Raw genomic sequence first — 15705 nt, 5'->3', positions numbered from 1 at the left:
CGGCGGCTACGGGGGGTGAGGGAGGGGGGAGAATTCCTGGAGGGTTCGGCGGGCGGGCGGAGGGGGGAGGAAAGGGGAGGGGAGCTGGGTGCTGTGTTGGTTTTGTTGGTCGATCTCCTCTCCTCTCCTCTCCTAGGCTAGGCAAAGGCAAAGGCAAAGGCAAAGGCAAAGGTAGTGGACCGAAGAAGAAAAAACCATCCTTGGCGGATTTGGTGCAGCTTTCCTCCTCCTCCTAGCTAGTACTAGTTCTATGCAGTGCACCCTTTTTTTCCCTTCCCTTTTTCTTTCAGTTGTTATGTTCTTTCAGCAAAAAAAATCTTTTTTTAATTAGCAAAGAATATCTTGAGACGATTGCTAGGCATTTTTTGCAGCGACTTGGTGGTCAAGAAATACAATCATGGGCGAGAAGTTGAAGATTTAATTTTTATTAATAGACCTATTAAAAAACGGAGCGTACGAAGAAAACTATGGATATATTGTTGGATTAGGAAGTGCATAGAAAAATGTACAGGTCGTCCTCCGGTCAGGCACATACGTGATGTCATGGTCTTCGTGACATCAGAATCAACCACACTCCATTACATGGTTTATTTTTTATGTATGTATTGTTCGCATGACCAATATGACTTCTTATTCTTCTTCGACTTCTGTCACTCAAATGTTGCACAATAGAGTTTTTGTCTGTCATAAGAATGTCACAAGTTGGTAACTCAATTTTTAAATGATTACAGTCACGGTTCGTCACCTCCAAGAAACGGAATGAATCGAACCAAGGCCGGGTGGGTAGGTGGATCATCGCTCCACATAGTCTAGTAGAGCGGTGCGGGCGAGGAGTTGGAGCGCGGAGGGGGAGAACGGAGGCGGCTGCAATGGGGAGGGAGGAGAATTCCTAGATGGTTCGGCATGAGGAAAGGTTGCGGGAGTTGGGTGCGGTGTAGTTTTGTTGGGTGGCCTCTCAAGGGGAGGACCGAGGAAAGCTAGCCAGTGGATCGGATAAATCATCCTTGGCGGCATTGGTGCATGAATGCACCCTTTTCCTTTTTTTTCTTCCTATGTCATTGTTTCAGAAAAGGAAATCGTGAGATAAATTTTTTTTACATGTGCTATCATTGGGGTATTATTTCTTTGGAGGAAGAGTAAGGTTTATCATCTAATAATGCGATTGTTGAGAAATACAATCTTGTTACTAAAATAATATCCTTGGGTCCGTGGTTGCTTTTTAAATACCAGAACATGTCTAGAAACTATATGGAGTTCATTTCAAAAAAAAAAACACTATATGGAGTGCTAATGGTCAAGATATTTGGTCATGTTAATAAGAAAAATGAATGTGCGCGAAAGAGTACAGCCTGTCAATCTAAAAGAATCAAGACAATACATCTTCGTGTATGAGTTTCTATTGTATTTCCCAAAGATTTTTTGGTTTGTTTCAAGATGATGCCGATGACTAATAGTATTACTACTTCTAACTCTTTGAGTTGCTATAGGTTTATGCTTTTTTCAAATTTAGGTATTGCATTCCTTCCATTTTCGATCTTTTAGCTTCTACTGGTATTGGTGGCTAGATGTAAGTGACAGGGAAGGTTGCAATATTCGAAAGTGTTTGCTTTAGCCTTTTATCTTTAGGAGCACAATGCTAAGTCAATATCTCCTTTCCACGATTCATTTACATGTCTCTAGCCAAGTATCAAACGTCACAAGTTAGTCATATCGTTGTCACATGGCTGAAAATAATTATCTTCAAAAGGATTTTTTTTCCTTTTCTTGAGCACAATATAATCATAGATGATCACACACATGCACATACATTCACTCCTATGCAGTGGCGTAGCTAGGCCCCGGGCAACGGAGGCCTTGGCGACGGGATGGCAGTAAGATTGTTCGTTGACGGTAGATACAATGCCGCTACACACTGTAGCGCTGAGCTTAGCCCGGGGCATGGTGCTGCGCTGGCTACGCAATTGCTCCTATGAACGCGCGCGCGCACCTACACACACCTTTATCTCATAAGCACCTACGAGATACTGAGCCAACACAACATTTTGAGATTGACGAAGTCATCACATGTGCCTTCGTAGTCGATGGGAACATCTCCTCCCACTGAACGAACATCACCAGAAAGTCTAAACTAAATCTAGAAAAATTATGATTGGTTTGATGCTAAATACTGGCTTTACTGATTCCTTAGTTCGGATCGACGAAGTAATGTCACTCGACTATTATCAACCTGATTGGATTCTTTCTCCATCAATAAGGATTGCATTAGAGCACCTTTTACTTTTAGTAGGCCATGAACTATAGACGGAGAAGAATCATTCTGAGCGAGTACATAAGAAGCGACCCATGTGTTTCATCTGTTCCAGGGGAAAACCAAAGATCTTGCGCGGGAAGCGCACGCACACCCTGCCCCTACCCCCTATGAGCACCTCCGAGAGAATGAGTCAGCACATCATCTTGAGATTGACAAAGTCCACAGACGCCTTCGTAGTCGACGAAACATCGCCTTACCAGCACCAGTGTCAAGTCTGGGACTTGAACTTCGGTTGGCTGGGGATACCACAGTCCTCCTAATCATCCAACGACAGATTGTTCACGCTTTATTGTGTGTTGGCAAAGCCAAAAACATTTGCTATCAATTGGTTGCCTACCAAACTGCTTTGCAATCTCTGTAAAGGTTGTAATTGTAGGAAAATTTAAGCATTACCAAATGTTATTTTATTTAGATGGAAGTGTTGCATTTATTCAGTGATCTCAGTTAAGTCCGAGTTTAAAGCATCCATACCACAAAAAACGGAGGGATATGAAACCATGTTTTGCATAATTCACTCCTGCAACATTCCTTAGCTTATAAGAGAGTGACACCATTCGTCAAATGTTAACTTGCCAAAATATTGACTAGACAATTTTTGGCTACAAACAAAGCATGCCCTTAGGGCATGTCCAACGCGGGCGCTAGAAGGGAGGCGCCAGGGTTTATTTCCTCCTCTAAGGGCAGTGGGACCCTCGATTCCTGACGCCAGACTAGGCATCGACACAAAAACGGGAAGCAAACGTTTGTGCCTTTTTCTATTGCGGAGTAAAGAGCCGATGCAGCGGCATGTTCTTCTTTAGCGCCCGAAAATTAGCATATAACGTTGGAGCACAAAACGCCCAGTGTTTTTTTTATACACCTAAACGCTTGTATAGGTGTTTTCGCATTGGAGATGCCCTTATAGTCTCACTGCAACGCAAGAATGAAAATACGTAGAATCATATTATTTTGAATATTTTTTTACGGGGATATCATTTTGAATACTATAGGAACAAAAACCACGGGAACCGCTATGCATGTAGCGGCACATGGGAAGAGATTTGTTTTTTGCGAGAAAACTTTTAATCTATTCATCTTCAATCATGGCGGTACAACAAACACCATAAATAAAAATTACATCCAGATTCGTAGACCACCTAGCGACGACTACGAGCACTGAAGCGGCACAGAGGAAAAGAATTGCAGGGATGTTGAAATCAACTCTTGCTCGTACTCACCGGAGAAAAAGAAGAAAGAGAGACAAGTGCTTTGCTCCTCTTCGTGCTTTTGTCAAAAGTTGTGCGAAAAATCGCTGTCCTCTAAAAATTCCTCTGCTGCAACCAAAAGACACAAATTACACTACGAGGTGTGGAAAATTTGTAAAAGCGGCTGCCGCGTGGAAGAGAGACCAATGACAATGAGGCAGCGAGGGGGACGTGTGATTTTTGTGCGTGTTCCCGACCAGGGGACCCATCTGGCCGCCTCTGCGGGCCGCGTGCGCCGTCCGATGGGAGCCCCGCACGAATCTCACAGCACCCTCGTAACGAACCGCTCCTCGCCAGAAATCTCATGCTCGAAACGGAAATCTCGTGGGCTGGCTGCGCGTCAGGCGCCCTGGCCTGTCCCTATCCTTTCTGTTGGGGCTGCGACTGACAGGTGGGCGCCGCCGTCCATCTGAACCCTTACACGCGGGCCCGATGAAGAAAAATCATGACCTTCTGATGTTCCTTTTTTTTCTTTCTAAAATGTTTAATCTACGTACTTAAATTGATTTGATAAATATAAACCAGTAACAGCATATACTCTCTTTGTTCCTAAATATTTGTCTTTCTAGAGATTTCAACAAGTGACTACATACCGAACAAAATAAGTGTATCTACACTCTAAAATATGTCTATATACATCGGTATGTAGTAGTCCATCTGAAAAATCTCCAGAAAGACAAATATTTAGGAACGGAGGGAGTATTAGTCAAAGAAAAGTCAAACCAACAGACAAATAGTCCTTCTGGGGCATGTTCTTGTCATCCATCCTGAATTACAGGGTGTAAAGAAAGGTAGTGGGTAATTTCATTTAATAAAAAAATTGTCAGACACAAGAAGGTGCTGAGGTTGCAATCATATTAATTAAGAAATACTATAGGCAGAGAAAACAGCCAGCTACTGTTTGTGGTTGGAGAGAATATAGTATGGAAATAATATATATATTATTTTAGAAAAGTATGAACATATATCCATGGGCAGCTAACCTAAATACTCCTATTAAAGCATCCATGGCTGGACTAATTGAGCTCAGTAGTAGTACAAGGGAGCCTGCTGCCACCACTAGCAAATTAAAATACTCCTGCCCTCTCTAATTAGCAAGCACACTCTTGTGTTTTGACTGATTCAGGCCAAGAGGGAGACATAATTGTATGCTAATCCTGAAGAAAAAAACAGTAACTCTATTTCTTTCTAACAAATAAAAGCCTTGCAATTATATTCTGTTTATCGGGTTGCTGCAAGAAAAAACGCCCCCGCGTCGCTCTCTCCAGGGCGACTCGGGCGGCTCTCGAAAACCTAGCCGCCGGCCGGTCCCCATCCCTCCCCTTCCCGCGCCGCCGCCGGAGGAGGCCTCTGGGCGAAGCCCCAGGGGCGGACGGCGGCGGCGGGGCACCTCCTGCCCGGCTCGTGGCTGTTGGCGGCGGATTCGTGAGTGGTGCCGGCGGCAAGCGATGTGTGTGGCGGCGCGGCTGGGCGGCGTTTTTCGCCGGCGTGGTGGCGCCGGCTGCTGTCCATGTCTGCGGACGGCGCGGATCTGGGATGCTCATGCTCCCAGTGGCTGTTGGTGGTCTCCGTCGGAGATGCTCTGCTATGTGCGTACGCACGGATCTGGCGGAAGGAGTGGACCGCCCTGTGTGCGTTCAAGCGAGGCTCTGCTTTGCTCCGACTGCGTCCCGCCCCCCTTTCCTCTTCCTCGTCGCCCTTGCTTCCGCGCTGGCGGTTCCCGCGGGGCTTCCCCACGGCTGTCGTCCTCCCCGCCCCTCCCGTCAGATCCAACCTCGTCCTTGCGCCGCCTCACTCCGACAACCGCAGGTACACTTCCTCCCGCCAGAGTTTGTGTCCTGAGGTGGGGCCTCGTCTCCGACTCCCGACCGTCGCCCTTTGGCAGTTGGGATCGTTGGTGTGTCCGGGCTTCTCAGGTTGAGATGGGGTTCCGGGCGAAAGCTCAGCGACGGCGTCGCCTGAGGGCGTCGTTGACCTCCTTGTAGGCGTCGCGGAGGAACTCCTCCCTCGCTCGCGGTGGGCTGCCGGGGATGATCGGGATTGAGCGAAAGCTCTGCTCTGACTTGGCCAGCGCTGGTAACGGCGGCACCTGTGGGCGTCGTTCTCTTCCTTGGAAGCGTTGCCGTGGTTTTTCCCCTTCCCCCTGCAGCATTGGTTCCCTCGGTGTGGCGCGCGCGGTGGTGCGTTTGGTGGTGGTGGTGCGGCCAGCTTGGGGCCGACGATGGTGTGTTCTTCTCTTCAGCCGTCCTTCGCGTGGTCTCCGTCCTGTTGCTGTGCATGCTCAAGACCCTCCCATGGTTGTCGTTGTGCTGCGGCGAGCTTTGGGCTCTTGGTGCTGTCTTGGTTCACCTTTGCTCAATGACGACATAATGATGCCTCCCCAACCAGCTAATCGTTTCGATCGCCCGTGGCGGATCTCCTAGTCAAGGTTCGTGTTAAGTTAGGCACTCATTGATTGTGGTTGATCCTCTGTTGTGCTGTGGGGCTCGGTACGCACGCCGGTGCGGTGCGTTAGGTTGTTTGCAGAGTCTTGGTATTGTGATCCCTCGGCAGCACCCCACATCTACTTGTGTCTCTCGTGGTGGTCTTTCTGCCTGTTTAGCTAGGTCATGCCTTCTCCTGGGTGGCATTTTTTCTCATCTTTTGTAACCTTGTTATCTGTGCGGTTTTTCGGCCCGGTTTCCCTCATAAACGGGGTCAACTTGTTTAATTTTCGATCCGGTTTTCCTTATAAACTGGATCAGCCAAAGTTAAGGGGTGACTCTTGGCTTTGGCAGCTTTTTGAGCAATATATTCAGGTGGGGATCCTCTCCCCCCCGGTGACCGTTCAAAAAAAATATATTCTGTTTATCCATCTGTGCAACTAGTTCTTCAAAGTGGACACCACGGAATAATTGGTACCAAAGCACCCAGCATGTATTCTACTCCCTCCGTTCCCAAATAATTGTCTTTCTAGCCATCTCAAATGGACTACAACATACAGATGTATATAGACATGTTTTAGAATGTAGATTCACTCATTTTGCTCCGTATGTAGTCACTTGTTGAAATATCTAGAAAGACAATTATTTAGGAACGGAGGGAGTAGTTCTCTGCAAGGTCATTCACTGGATATTTTATTGCTACATGATGACTTCATGGAAAGCCTTCTGATCCCAGAAACTCAAAATAGATAGATACATCAAGGGCATGCCCCTCCATCCTCTAAATCCTAGAGAGGACCCCAGCAAGAGAAGCCCCCTTTATCCAAGAACCCTAGGCGTCCGTGCGCGATGAATGATTATACAAAACTGGACATACATAGCTCAATCTCGATCTTGTTTTCTCCATGCCGCCTCTTATCTTGTTTTCTCCATTTTACGGCGGTGTGAAAGGCCGGTATTGTCACGGGAACCATCGCCGCGTTGGATCATTCATTCCTCCTGCTCGACCATCCTCCGGACGTCCTCGATCACCATCCATGACTCGTGCCCGCCGATCACCTCGGCCTGCTTCCGGGAGTCGCTCCACATCTTTACAGGACAAGAAACAGCGGCCTCAGGATACACAACGCCGAGATGGAGACCATAAAGAAAGAAACAAGCTTTACTTGTACCTGTATGGAAGGCATCTTCTGCTCGAGTCCCGCATAAAGGATCACATAGATTGGACAAAAGAAGGCATTAGCGCTTAGATAAATATATCCACTTGAGATCCCAATATAGGCCAACGTGTATTTAATTGTTGCAGGACAAGATAACGATGAAGCCAAACGCATGATGGGGCCATCCTTGGTATGCTTTGTTGTTACCAAAGCTACAGGATATGTGCATACGGCTAAGAAAGAAACGCTTGGGTAGTGGGTACAAGTTGCAGGAAGCCGGCAACTGAAAGCAAAGTTTCCAGGGGCAACACAGAGGAACCATTTCCTCCAAAATAGGGAACAGAGACCAAGAAAGAACGTCGAGAAGTTCCAACAAAAGATACAAAAATGAAAACGGGTTTGGACTGTTTGCTAACAAGAAAGCACACTTGAGCGCCAAGAGAAGGTTCTGATATCATTGTTCGTTAAAGAGCGGCAAGCACCGCAGAACCAACTCAATACATGGCAGATACTTACCGTTACTCCTGCACGATTCACGAGCTTCTGTGGAACAGCGTTGACGTCGACGCAGTAAAACCGGATTCTGCAGAGCAAATCATGACAGAGATCATCAGTTTGTCGATAACAACTCCAGAGGTGCAGTACTTTGTCAACTCTGGCAACCAAAGCTCTAACCTCGCATAGTATTCTGCTGCCAACTTTTCCAGCTTCGGCTTCAGATATATGCATTTCCTGCACCAACTCGCCGTCCTACATATTGCAAATGCTGGTATTTATCCTCAACCCAGACTGTAAGACACCGTGGGATAATTTGACAGTTATCACTATGTCAGACAACTACTTGAAATACACTGGCAATACATTTACGGAACCTACTGTCGAAACTGATGTAAAAAGGTGATAAACTGCACATTAGTATTGAAGTACTTTTCTACAAGAGTATATATGACGAAACACCTTGTAGCAATGATACTGTATTTAGGTGGTAAACATAATACATGTAAGCGACCTGCGGATCCGCCTAAGATATGAACCAGGAGAAGAAACACTGAACCTAACTACTGGCTACAACAAGAGCAAAATGGAATGTGCAGGGTGAGCTGCCTATTGTTGCGTTTCGGGAAAACGAGTCTTCCAAATATACATCGCACAACCGCCAAGATTTGAGTCCATGGGCATCCGGCAGAGTTTAGACGCCGGTACCGAAACAAGGTGCTAGAAGGATCGCACACGACAACGCGCTTTGTGGGGTAAAACTGAAGGTGAGCTCTCCAATCACCACTCAGAGCTGACCAAGAGCTACCCTAGACAGGGTAACTAGATGAGCCCCTTTTCATCCAAGATGAGAGATTTCTACCCCCATAAGGCCACACAACCGTGAAGCATTGAAGCCTAATCCAGGTTAGCTGGAGCATGATTCATGATAACCCTTTTCATCCTGTCCTAATCGGGACCTAGTTAAAATTCAGAGGAAACCTTTACCAGAACACGACGATGGGGACGCCGCGCTGCTGGGCCTCGGCGAGGGCCTGGTCCAGCTGCTCCTCGCCGCCGATCGGCTCCAGCTCCACCCACGCCGGCCCCTCCTCCTCGTCCTCCATCCCCGTCCCCGTCCTCCCCTCCGCGGTCGCCGCTGTCAGACCCGCCCGGCGAGGCCCCGGCGGCAGCGAGATCGAGGCCCGCCGGGCGGGCGCCCTGGAGAGGAAGGCGAGGCGGTGCGGGGGAGGCCGTGGCGTGAGGAGGGTGCCCCGGCACGGCGCCGCCGCGTCCCCGCCGCCGGCCGCCACTGCGTAATAGGCGGAGGTGGTGGCCATTCTGTTTGGGCTCGTCCGGTCTGGGCCGGGCCGGGTCCGGTCGCGCCAAACCCATATCGACCCAGGCACCGCGAGCCGAAGTCAACCCGACTGGTCTGGTCTAGCCCCGACTCTCCTCACTCCCACTCCCACTCCACCACCGCCACGCGCGCCGCCGCCATGGGCTCCGGCGGGGAAGCGAGGTAGCATGGCGCTGAGGACGGCGCTCCCGGCTCTCCCCCGGGGCTTCGCGTCCCGGCAGAGACTGGCCACGCGCGCCTCGTCGGCCCGGCTGGAGGAGGATGGCGCCGCTCGCCCCAACGCCCGGAGCGCCCGCGGGGCGTTCGACGGAATGTCCGGCCGGGACGCCGCGGCGGGGGCCAGCTCCGGATCCAGCCGGGATGCCATCGTCGACTGCGCGCGGCGCGGGATGGGGCGGGAGGCGCTGGGGCATTTCTCGGCCGCGCGGCGGCTCGGCGGCGAACGCGTCGACGGCGCCATGCTGTCCTGCGCGCTCAAGGCGTGCGGGGCGATGCCGGGTGGCTGCAGGGCCGCCGGGGAGCAGCTGCATTGCCTGTGCGTCAAGTGCGGGCTCGACCGGGCCGACGTCGGCGTCGGCACGGCGCTCGTCGACGCGTACACGAAGTGCGGCGGCATGGAGGACAGCAGGCTGGTGTTTGAGGGGATGCCGCAGAGGAACGTCGGCACGTGGACGTCGTTGCTTAACGGTTACGCGCAGGCCGGGGCGCACTTGGACGCCATGGCGCTCTTCTTCAGGATGCGCGCCGAGGGGGTATGGCCGAACCCGTTCACGTTCACGAGCGTCCTCTCCGCGGTGGCGGGCCAGGGCGCGCTCGAGCTCGGGCGGCGCGTGCATGCTCAGTCGGTGAAGTTCGGATGCCGCTCGACCGTGTTCGTGTGCAATTCCCTGATGAACATGTACTCGAAGTGCGGGCTGGTTGAAGAAGCCAAGGCTGTGTTCTGTGGGATGGAGACCAGGGACATGGTGTCGTGGAACACGTTGATGGCAGGCCTTCTTTTGAATGGGTGTGAAGTGGAAGCCCTGCAGCTGTTCCATGACTCAAGAGCAAGCGTGGCGAAGCTGTCACAGTCGACCTACTCGACGGTAATCAAGTTATGTGCAAACCTCAAACAGCTGGCCCTGGCTCGGCAGCTCCACAGCTGTGTGTTGAAACATGGGTTCAGTTCAGATGGCAATGTCATGACAGCCATTATGGATGCCTACAGCAAATGCGGCGAACTGGATGATGCTTTCAACATATTCTTGCTGATGCCAGGATCGCAGAGTGTCGTTTCATGGACTGCTATGATAGGCGGGTGCATTCAGAACGGTGATATTCCTCTTGCTGCCTCACTCTTTAGCAGAATGAGAGAAGACAATGTCAAGCCAAATGAGTTCACCTATTCGACGATGCTCACAACATCACTGCCAGTCTTGCCTCCCCAGATTCATGCGCAGATCATCAAAACCAACTACCAGCATGCACCATCTGTTGGAACTGCACTTCTTGCCTCGTACTCAAAGCTTGGAAGCACTGAAGAAGCCCTCTCTATATTTGAAACCATTGACCAGAAGGACGTTGTTGCATGGTCTGCAATGTTATCGTGCTATTCCCAAGCTGGCGACTGCGATGGTGCCACAAATGTGTTTGTGGAGATGTCCATGCAAGGCATGAAGCCAAATGAGTTCACTATCTCTAGTGTCATCGATGCATGTGCTAGTCCCACCGCTGGGGTTGACCAGGGTAGGCAGTTCCATGCTGTTTCGATCAAATACAGATACCAGGACGCTATCTGCGTGGGCAGCGCACTTGTCAGCATGTATGCAAGAAAAGGGAGCATTGACAGTGCTCGAAGTGTCTTTGAGAGGCAGACAGAGAGAGACTTGGTGTCATGGAACTCGATGATATCAGGGTATGCGCAGCACGGTTACAGCAAGGAGGCCCTTGATACATTCCGTCAGATGGAAGCTGCGGGCGTCGAGATGGATGGCGTCACATTCCTTGCGGTTATCATAGGATGCACTCATGCTGGACTTGTACAAGAAGGCCAGCGATACTTCGATTCCATGGTTAGAGACCACAAGATCAGTCCCACCATGGAGCATTACGCGTGCATGGTGGATCTCTACAGCCGTGCGGGCAAGTTGGATGAAACGATGAACCTTATTGGAGGCATGCCGTTCCCAGCAGGTGCAATGGTATGGCGAACACTGCTAGGCGCATGCAGAGTTCACAAGAATGTTGAGCTTGGGAAGCTGGCCGCAGAGAAGCTGCTACTGCTTGAGCCGCTCGATTCGGCGACGTACGTGCTGCTCTCCAACATCTATGCGTCCGCAGGGAAGTGGAAAGAGAGGGATGAAGTGAGGAAGCTCATGGATTCTAAAAAGGTGAAGAAGGAAGCTGGATCCAGCTGGATTCAGATCAAGAACAAGGTCCATTCCTTTATAGCCTCCGACAAATCGCACCCTCTGTCCGACCAGATATACACAAAGCTGAAGGCGATGACAGCCAGGTTGAAGCAGGAGGGTTACTGTCCGAACACGAGCTTTGTGCTCCATGACATGGAGGAAGAGCAGAAGGAAGCCATGCTGGTGACGCACAGTGAGCGGCTGGCTCTTGCCTTCGGTCTGATAGCTACACCACCAGGGACGCCCCTTCAGATTGTCAAAAACCTGCGGGTCTGTGGGGACTGCCATGTGGTGATGAAGATGGTGTCGGCGGTTGAGGACAGGGAGATCATCATGCGAGACTGCAGCAGGTTCCACCACTTCAAATCTGGTGCCTGCTCTTGTGGTGATTTCTGGTGATGTAGAGCAGAACAAACTGACAGTGGATATAGCAGACTGGCAATGCCATCCACAACAATGTGACCTGCAAGTAGGCTCTGGAGTTCATGAGTATGTGTTGTCTGAAGCCCCAATGTCAGCTATACAAAGGTACAAGCTTATAAGTAGTGGTTCTGTGCCTGTTTGCAGGTAAGAGTATACATGAGCCGTCATACAGTTTCCTCTACTTGTTGTTTTTGTAAGAGCAACATGAGTCATATGGAGCGTGGATCTTACACTGACGGTTTAGATGATATTAAAACACAACAAGGAAGCTAAGCATACGTGTTTGTGTTTTTACCGGCTTTGGGCATCTAAACCTTCAAGCTTATACTGAGCCATTGACTATCTAAATGGGAGAACACCACCAAAAATTAATAGTAATCCATTGTTGCATTTGGACTGAACCCCACATGTCATCCTTTCCTTTAGGCGATTGCAGCACCCGACGTAGTATATGATCTCGTTCATCCTGGTGCATATCTGATTTTTGTCTCTGTTATGGGCTCATCATTTATTATTGGCCGGGTAAGTAAAGAAATCCTATTATTTGTTTCCTTCTGTTCAACATGAGTATGCATATCAACTTGTACCATTATTTATTTGAAAATCTCAGTGAATCTTATGCATATCTGTTTTTTTTTGCTCTGTTATGGATTTTTTTCTTTTTTTTGGCAGGATTGTTGCCTACTTTTTGCCAAAACGGGTGGGTGACCAAACTTTTTTGTGAACTAATTATCCGCTCTTATATCTATGGCATGTGGGACAGGCCACCATTGGCAATTCAAATTTTGTGTGAGCCATGTTTTCACAGCTGTTTGGTTAGAGACCATTTTTTGTGAATCTTTGATCATGAGTAACAAGGGTAATAAAGTAGTGGTGTATGACTAGGAATCCAAATGCAAAACCTTTTGTTCTCATCCATCCAGACTGATTAAAAGAAGTACACTTTGATGATGGAAACCAAACCATAACTGAATCCCAGTCTGGTACACACGTACATGGGACATGGCATTGCGCATGTCAATGGCATGAGATATGTATTCAGACGAGCAGAACTTCGACGGCGACCGGATTCAAAATGCCGGGAGGATGGTGGAAACCGATCTGTGGAGGTACAGCTTGCTTCATTTTTCGCCTATTTCTGCGCCCTGCTATTTTTTTTGTATCCTAGATAGAGTAATTAAGCTCTGCATGCTCAGGCTGTAGGGGATAGCGATTTTTCATCAAAAAGAACCACCTGCCCAGTGAAATTGTCAAAAAAGACCACCTACGAGCGAAAATGTCAAAAAGGACCACCTGCACCGTGGCGGCAGGTGCGCCAGCCGACACGTGGCACCTGCCGCCACGGAATCTGGCGGCAGCACCTGCCGCAACTGGCTCGACCGGCAGCCTCAGCTGCACAGAATTTCGGTCGATGGCACACACAAGAACGGAACGGGCTGGCGATGTGGCACCTGCCGCCACGCTCCCTGGCGGCAGCCTGTGCTGCTTTTCACGCCAAACGGCACGTCCGTTGGTTCTTAGTGTGGCAGACGCATTGCTGGCCGTGGTGCCTCTGCCGTTTTGTTTTCTGTGCACCCATCTCTCTCTCGTTGCCCTGTGCTATGTGGAGTCATCTGGATTAATCCTAAATACAGGACTGACCGACTGAGGTGTTTAGTCTAACTCAATCAACAGAAAAGGCATCTGGCCAGTGCATCTCGACTAGCAAAGCGTCTGCCACCTATGGCCCAACAGAAAAGCAGCACAGGCTGCTGCCAGAGAGCGGGGCGGCAGGTGCCATGTCGCCAGCCCGTTCCGTTTTCGCATGCGTCGTCGGTCAAAATTCTGTGCAGCTGAGGCTGCCGCCTAAGCCGGTGGCGGCAGGTGCTGCCGCCGGATCCCGTGGCGGCAGGTGCCATGTGTCGGCTGGCGCACCTGCCGCCACGGTGTAGGTGGTCTTTTTTGACATTTTTGTCCATGGGTGGTCTTTTTTGACATTTTCACTGGTCAAGGGGCCCTTTTTGTCAAAAATTCGGGGATAGCAACCATGGTCACGGCCCTTGGTTCTCTTCATCTTCCCAGAAGAATATATTTCCAATGCAACAAAGGGGAATGGCGGTCAGGTTTCGCGGAGGCTGAATCTCCCCAATTTTTTTTTATCTTTTTTGCTTCCGCACGGGCCTTCCCATTTCCTGTGGCCACTTATGTCATTTTCTCTGTTATATCCTCCGTTGCAAAGTTTTGGTGATGGTAGCAGACCATGTCTAAAGAGACATCTTATCGATCTGTAACCAAACCATACTCTCTACCCTGGTCTCCATTTCTTTTTCTCAGCAGTCTCTTGTTCTCAAGTGAACTCCGGAGTTTTCACCTTTCGCTCGATTGCATCCCATTGAGATGGCCATAACGTTTCCCACAGCAACAACAACAACAACCTGTAATCCCAAACAAGTTGGGGTAGGCTAGACGTGAAACCCATAAGATCCCGCAAGAAAAAAAAAGAAGAGAGAGAGAGAAGAGAAAAAGAGATGGCCATGTCGCAGCGCTACAGCTTCAGTGCAGTGTTGTCGGTTTTTCGGCGTGTCCTCGTAGTCTATTTGTTGTCGTGAAGTTGGAGTTGCGACGGCAAGGTCCGGGTGATGACCGGCGATGGGTCGTCCAGCTTGACGATTCTTCGCGGCGACGACCTTGCATCTGTCTCCTTTGTAGCTCGCCTTGAGAATCGGAGTTGCCTTGTCGTCAGCACGTGTGGCCGACTACTTGGCAGATCTTAGTGTGACATCATGCAACTGTGGCGGGGATGGCTTTGTCGATGGTCATCTGCGGTGAAGTCGGAGTCGCTTGCTTGTGGAGGTCACTCTGTGCATTTTAAAACCGAACCGAAAAATCATACCGAAAATAAACCGAACCGAACCGAATTCACGGTTTTTATGGTTTCTGGTTTCGATATGGTATGAACTTTTCATACCGTTTTGAATTTTGGTTTTTATGGTATATACCAAAAAAATGAATGGTTAACCGAATAAACCGAAATAAATATATATATATTTCTTGAGGCAAACAATGATACAAGTAGACATTTTTCTTGTATAAGAGTAAAATTTTCTACAAAGAACATCTATTTTTTCGTGTAACGTAGCAATTTTTCTCTTGCAAAAATGCTAACCACGTCGTCCATAACCTTTCAAGGCATGAATTGAGGCATGCATATATACTTATATAAAGTTATATACCGTTTGTATTTAAAAAGTATGTGTTTGAATTTATAAGTTTGTAAAATATAATACTCCCTCCGTCAGAAAATGCTTGTCGGATGAGTGGATGTATCTAGACGCAATTTAGTCCTAGATACATTCATTTTCATCCATTTCTCTTACAAGTATTTCCGGACGGAGGGAGTATGTCATTTTCAAATTCGCGTCAACTTTGGTTATTATGGTATATACCAAAATCATACCGAAATAATTTGATATATACCGAAACCAAACCATATTTTAGTATCATATCGCATAAACCGAAGTATTAATACCGTACAAACTGGAAAACCATATAAACCGAACCATGCAAACCGAATAAAGCGAACGCACGGCTGGTGGTGGTGATGCTTGTGTCCAATCTCGATGGTGTTCTTCAACGTGGTGTGTCTAGTGTATATGTCGTGTGCTAGATCGGTGGTGCGTGCCCTCGAGATTGTCTTGTTCTATGCCAATCGCTCGCTATGGGTGTTCGTCAGTTTTCGCCTAGTCTTTCACTAATTAAATGAGCACCATTCTTCTTAGCCAAGAAATGAGGCAAGATTATGCCCCCGTTTTCAAAAAGGAGGTTGCAGGGGATGCTCGAAATTCCATCGGCATCAATCATTAGAAATTGCCTAGCCGTTGTCGCGATCCCCCGATGGACTAAACCGATCTACACAAGGAACTACACCGAGTCTATTGAAC

At 48.9% G+C, this 15705-nt stretch overlaps 2 protein-coding genes across 2 annotated transcripts; one reads left to right on the top strand and one right to left on the bottom strand.

Annotated features, from left to right (window-relative positions):
- Positions 1-6640: 6640 nt before the first annotated feature.
- On the bottom strand, positions 6641-8996 carry LOC123139890 (thioredoxin-like 3-2, chloroplastic). The gene is made up of 5 exons (XM_044559584.1): positions 8621-8996; positions 7814-7888; positions 7655-7721; positions 7151-7168; positions 6641-7067 (listed from the first exon to the last, which is right to left on the bottom strand). The coding sequence occupies exons 1-5, from the start codon at positions 8950-8952 to the stop codon at positions 6969-6971; spliced, it is 591 nt and encodes a 196-aa protein (XP_044415519.1). The 5' UTR covers positions 8953-8996; the 3' UTR covers positions 6641-6968.
- Positions 8997-9026: 30 nt separating this feature from the next.
- Positions 9027-12336, top strand: LOC123139889 (pentatricopeptide repeat-containing protein At2g27610). The gene has a single exon (XM_044559583.1). It carries the CDS (start codon positions 9140-9142, stop codon positions 11759-11761), a length of 2622 nt encoding a protein of 873 aa, XP_044415518.1. The 5' UTR covers positions 9027-9139; the 3' UTR covers positions 11762-12336.
- Positions 12337-15705: the final 3369 nt, after the last annotated feature.

This window comes from Triticum aestivum, chromosome 6B, assembly GCF_018294505.1.
Source record: "Triticum aestivum cultivar Chinese Spring chromosome 6B, IWGSC CS RefSeq v2.1, whole genome shotgun sequence".
Lineage (NCBI taxonomy): Eukaryota > Viridiplantae > Streptophyta > Magnoliopsida > Poales > Poaceae > Triticum > Triticum aestivum.
Note: the sequence above shows the minus strand (reverse complement) of the source record. Positions and strands in the feature narration are given on the sequence as shown.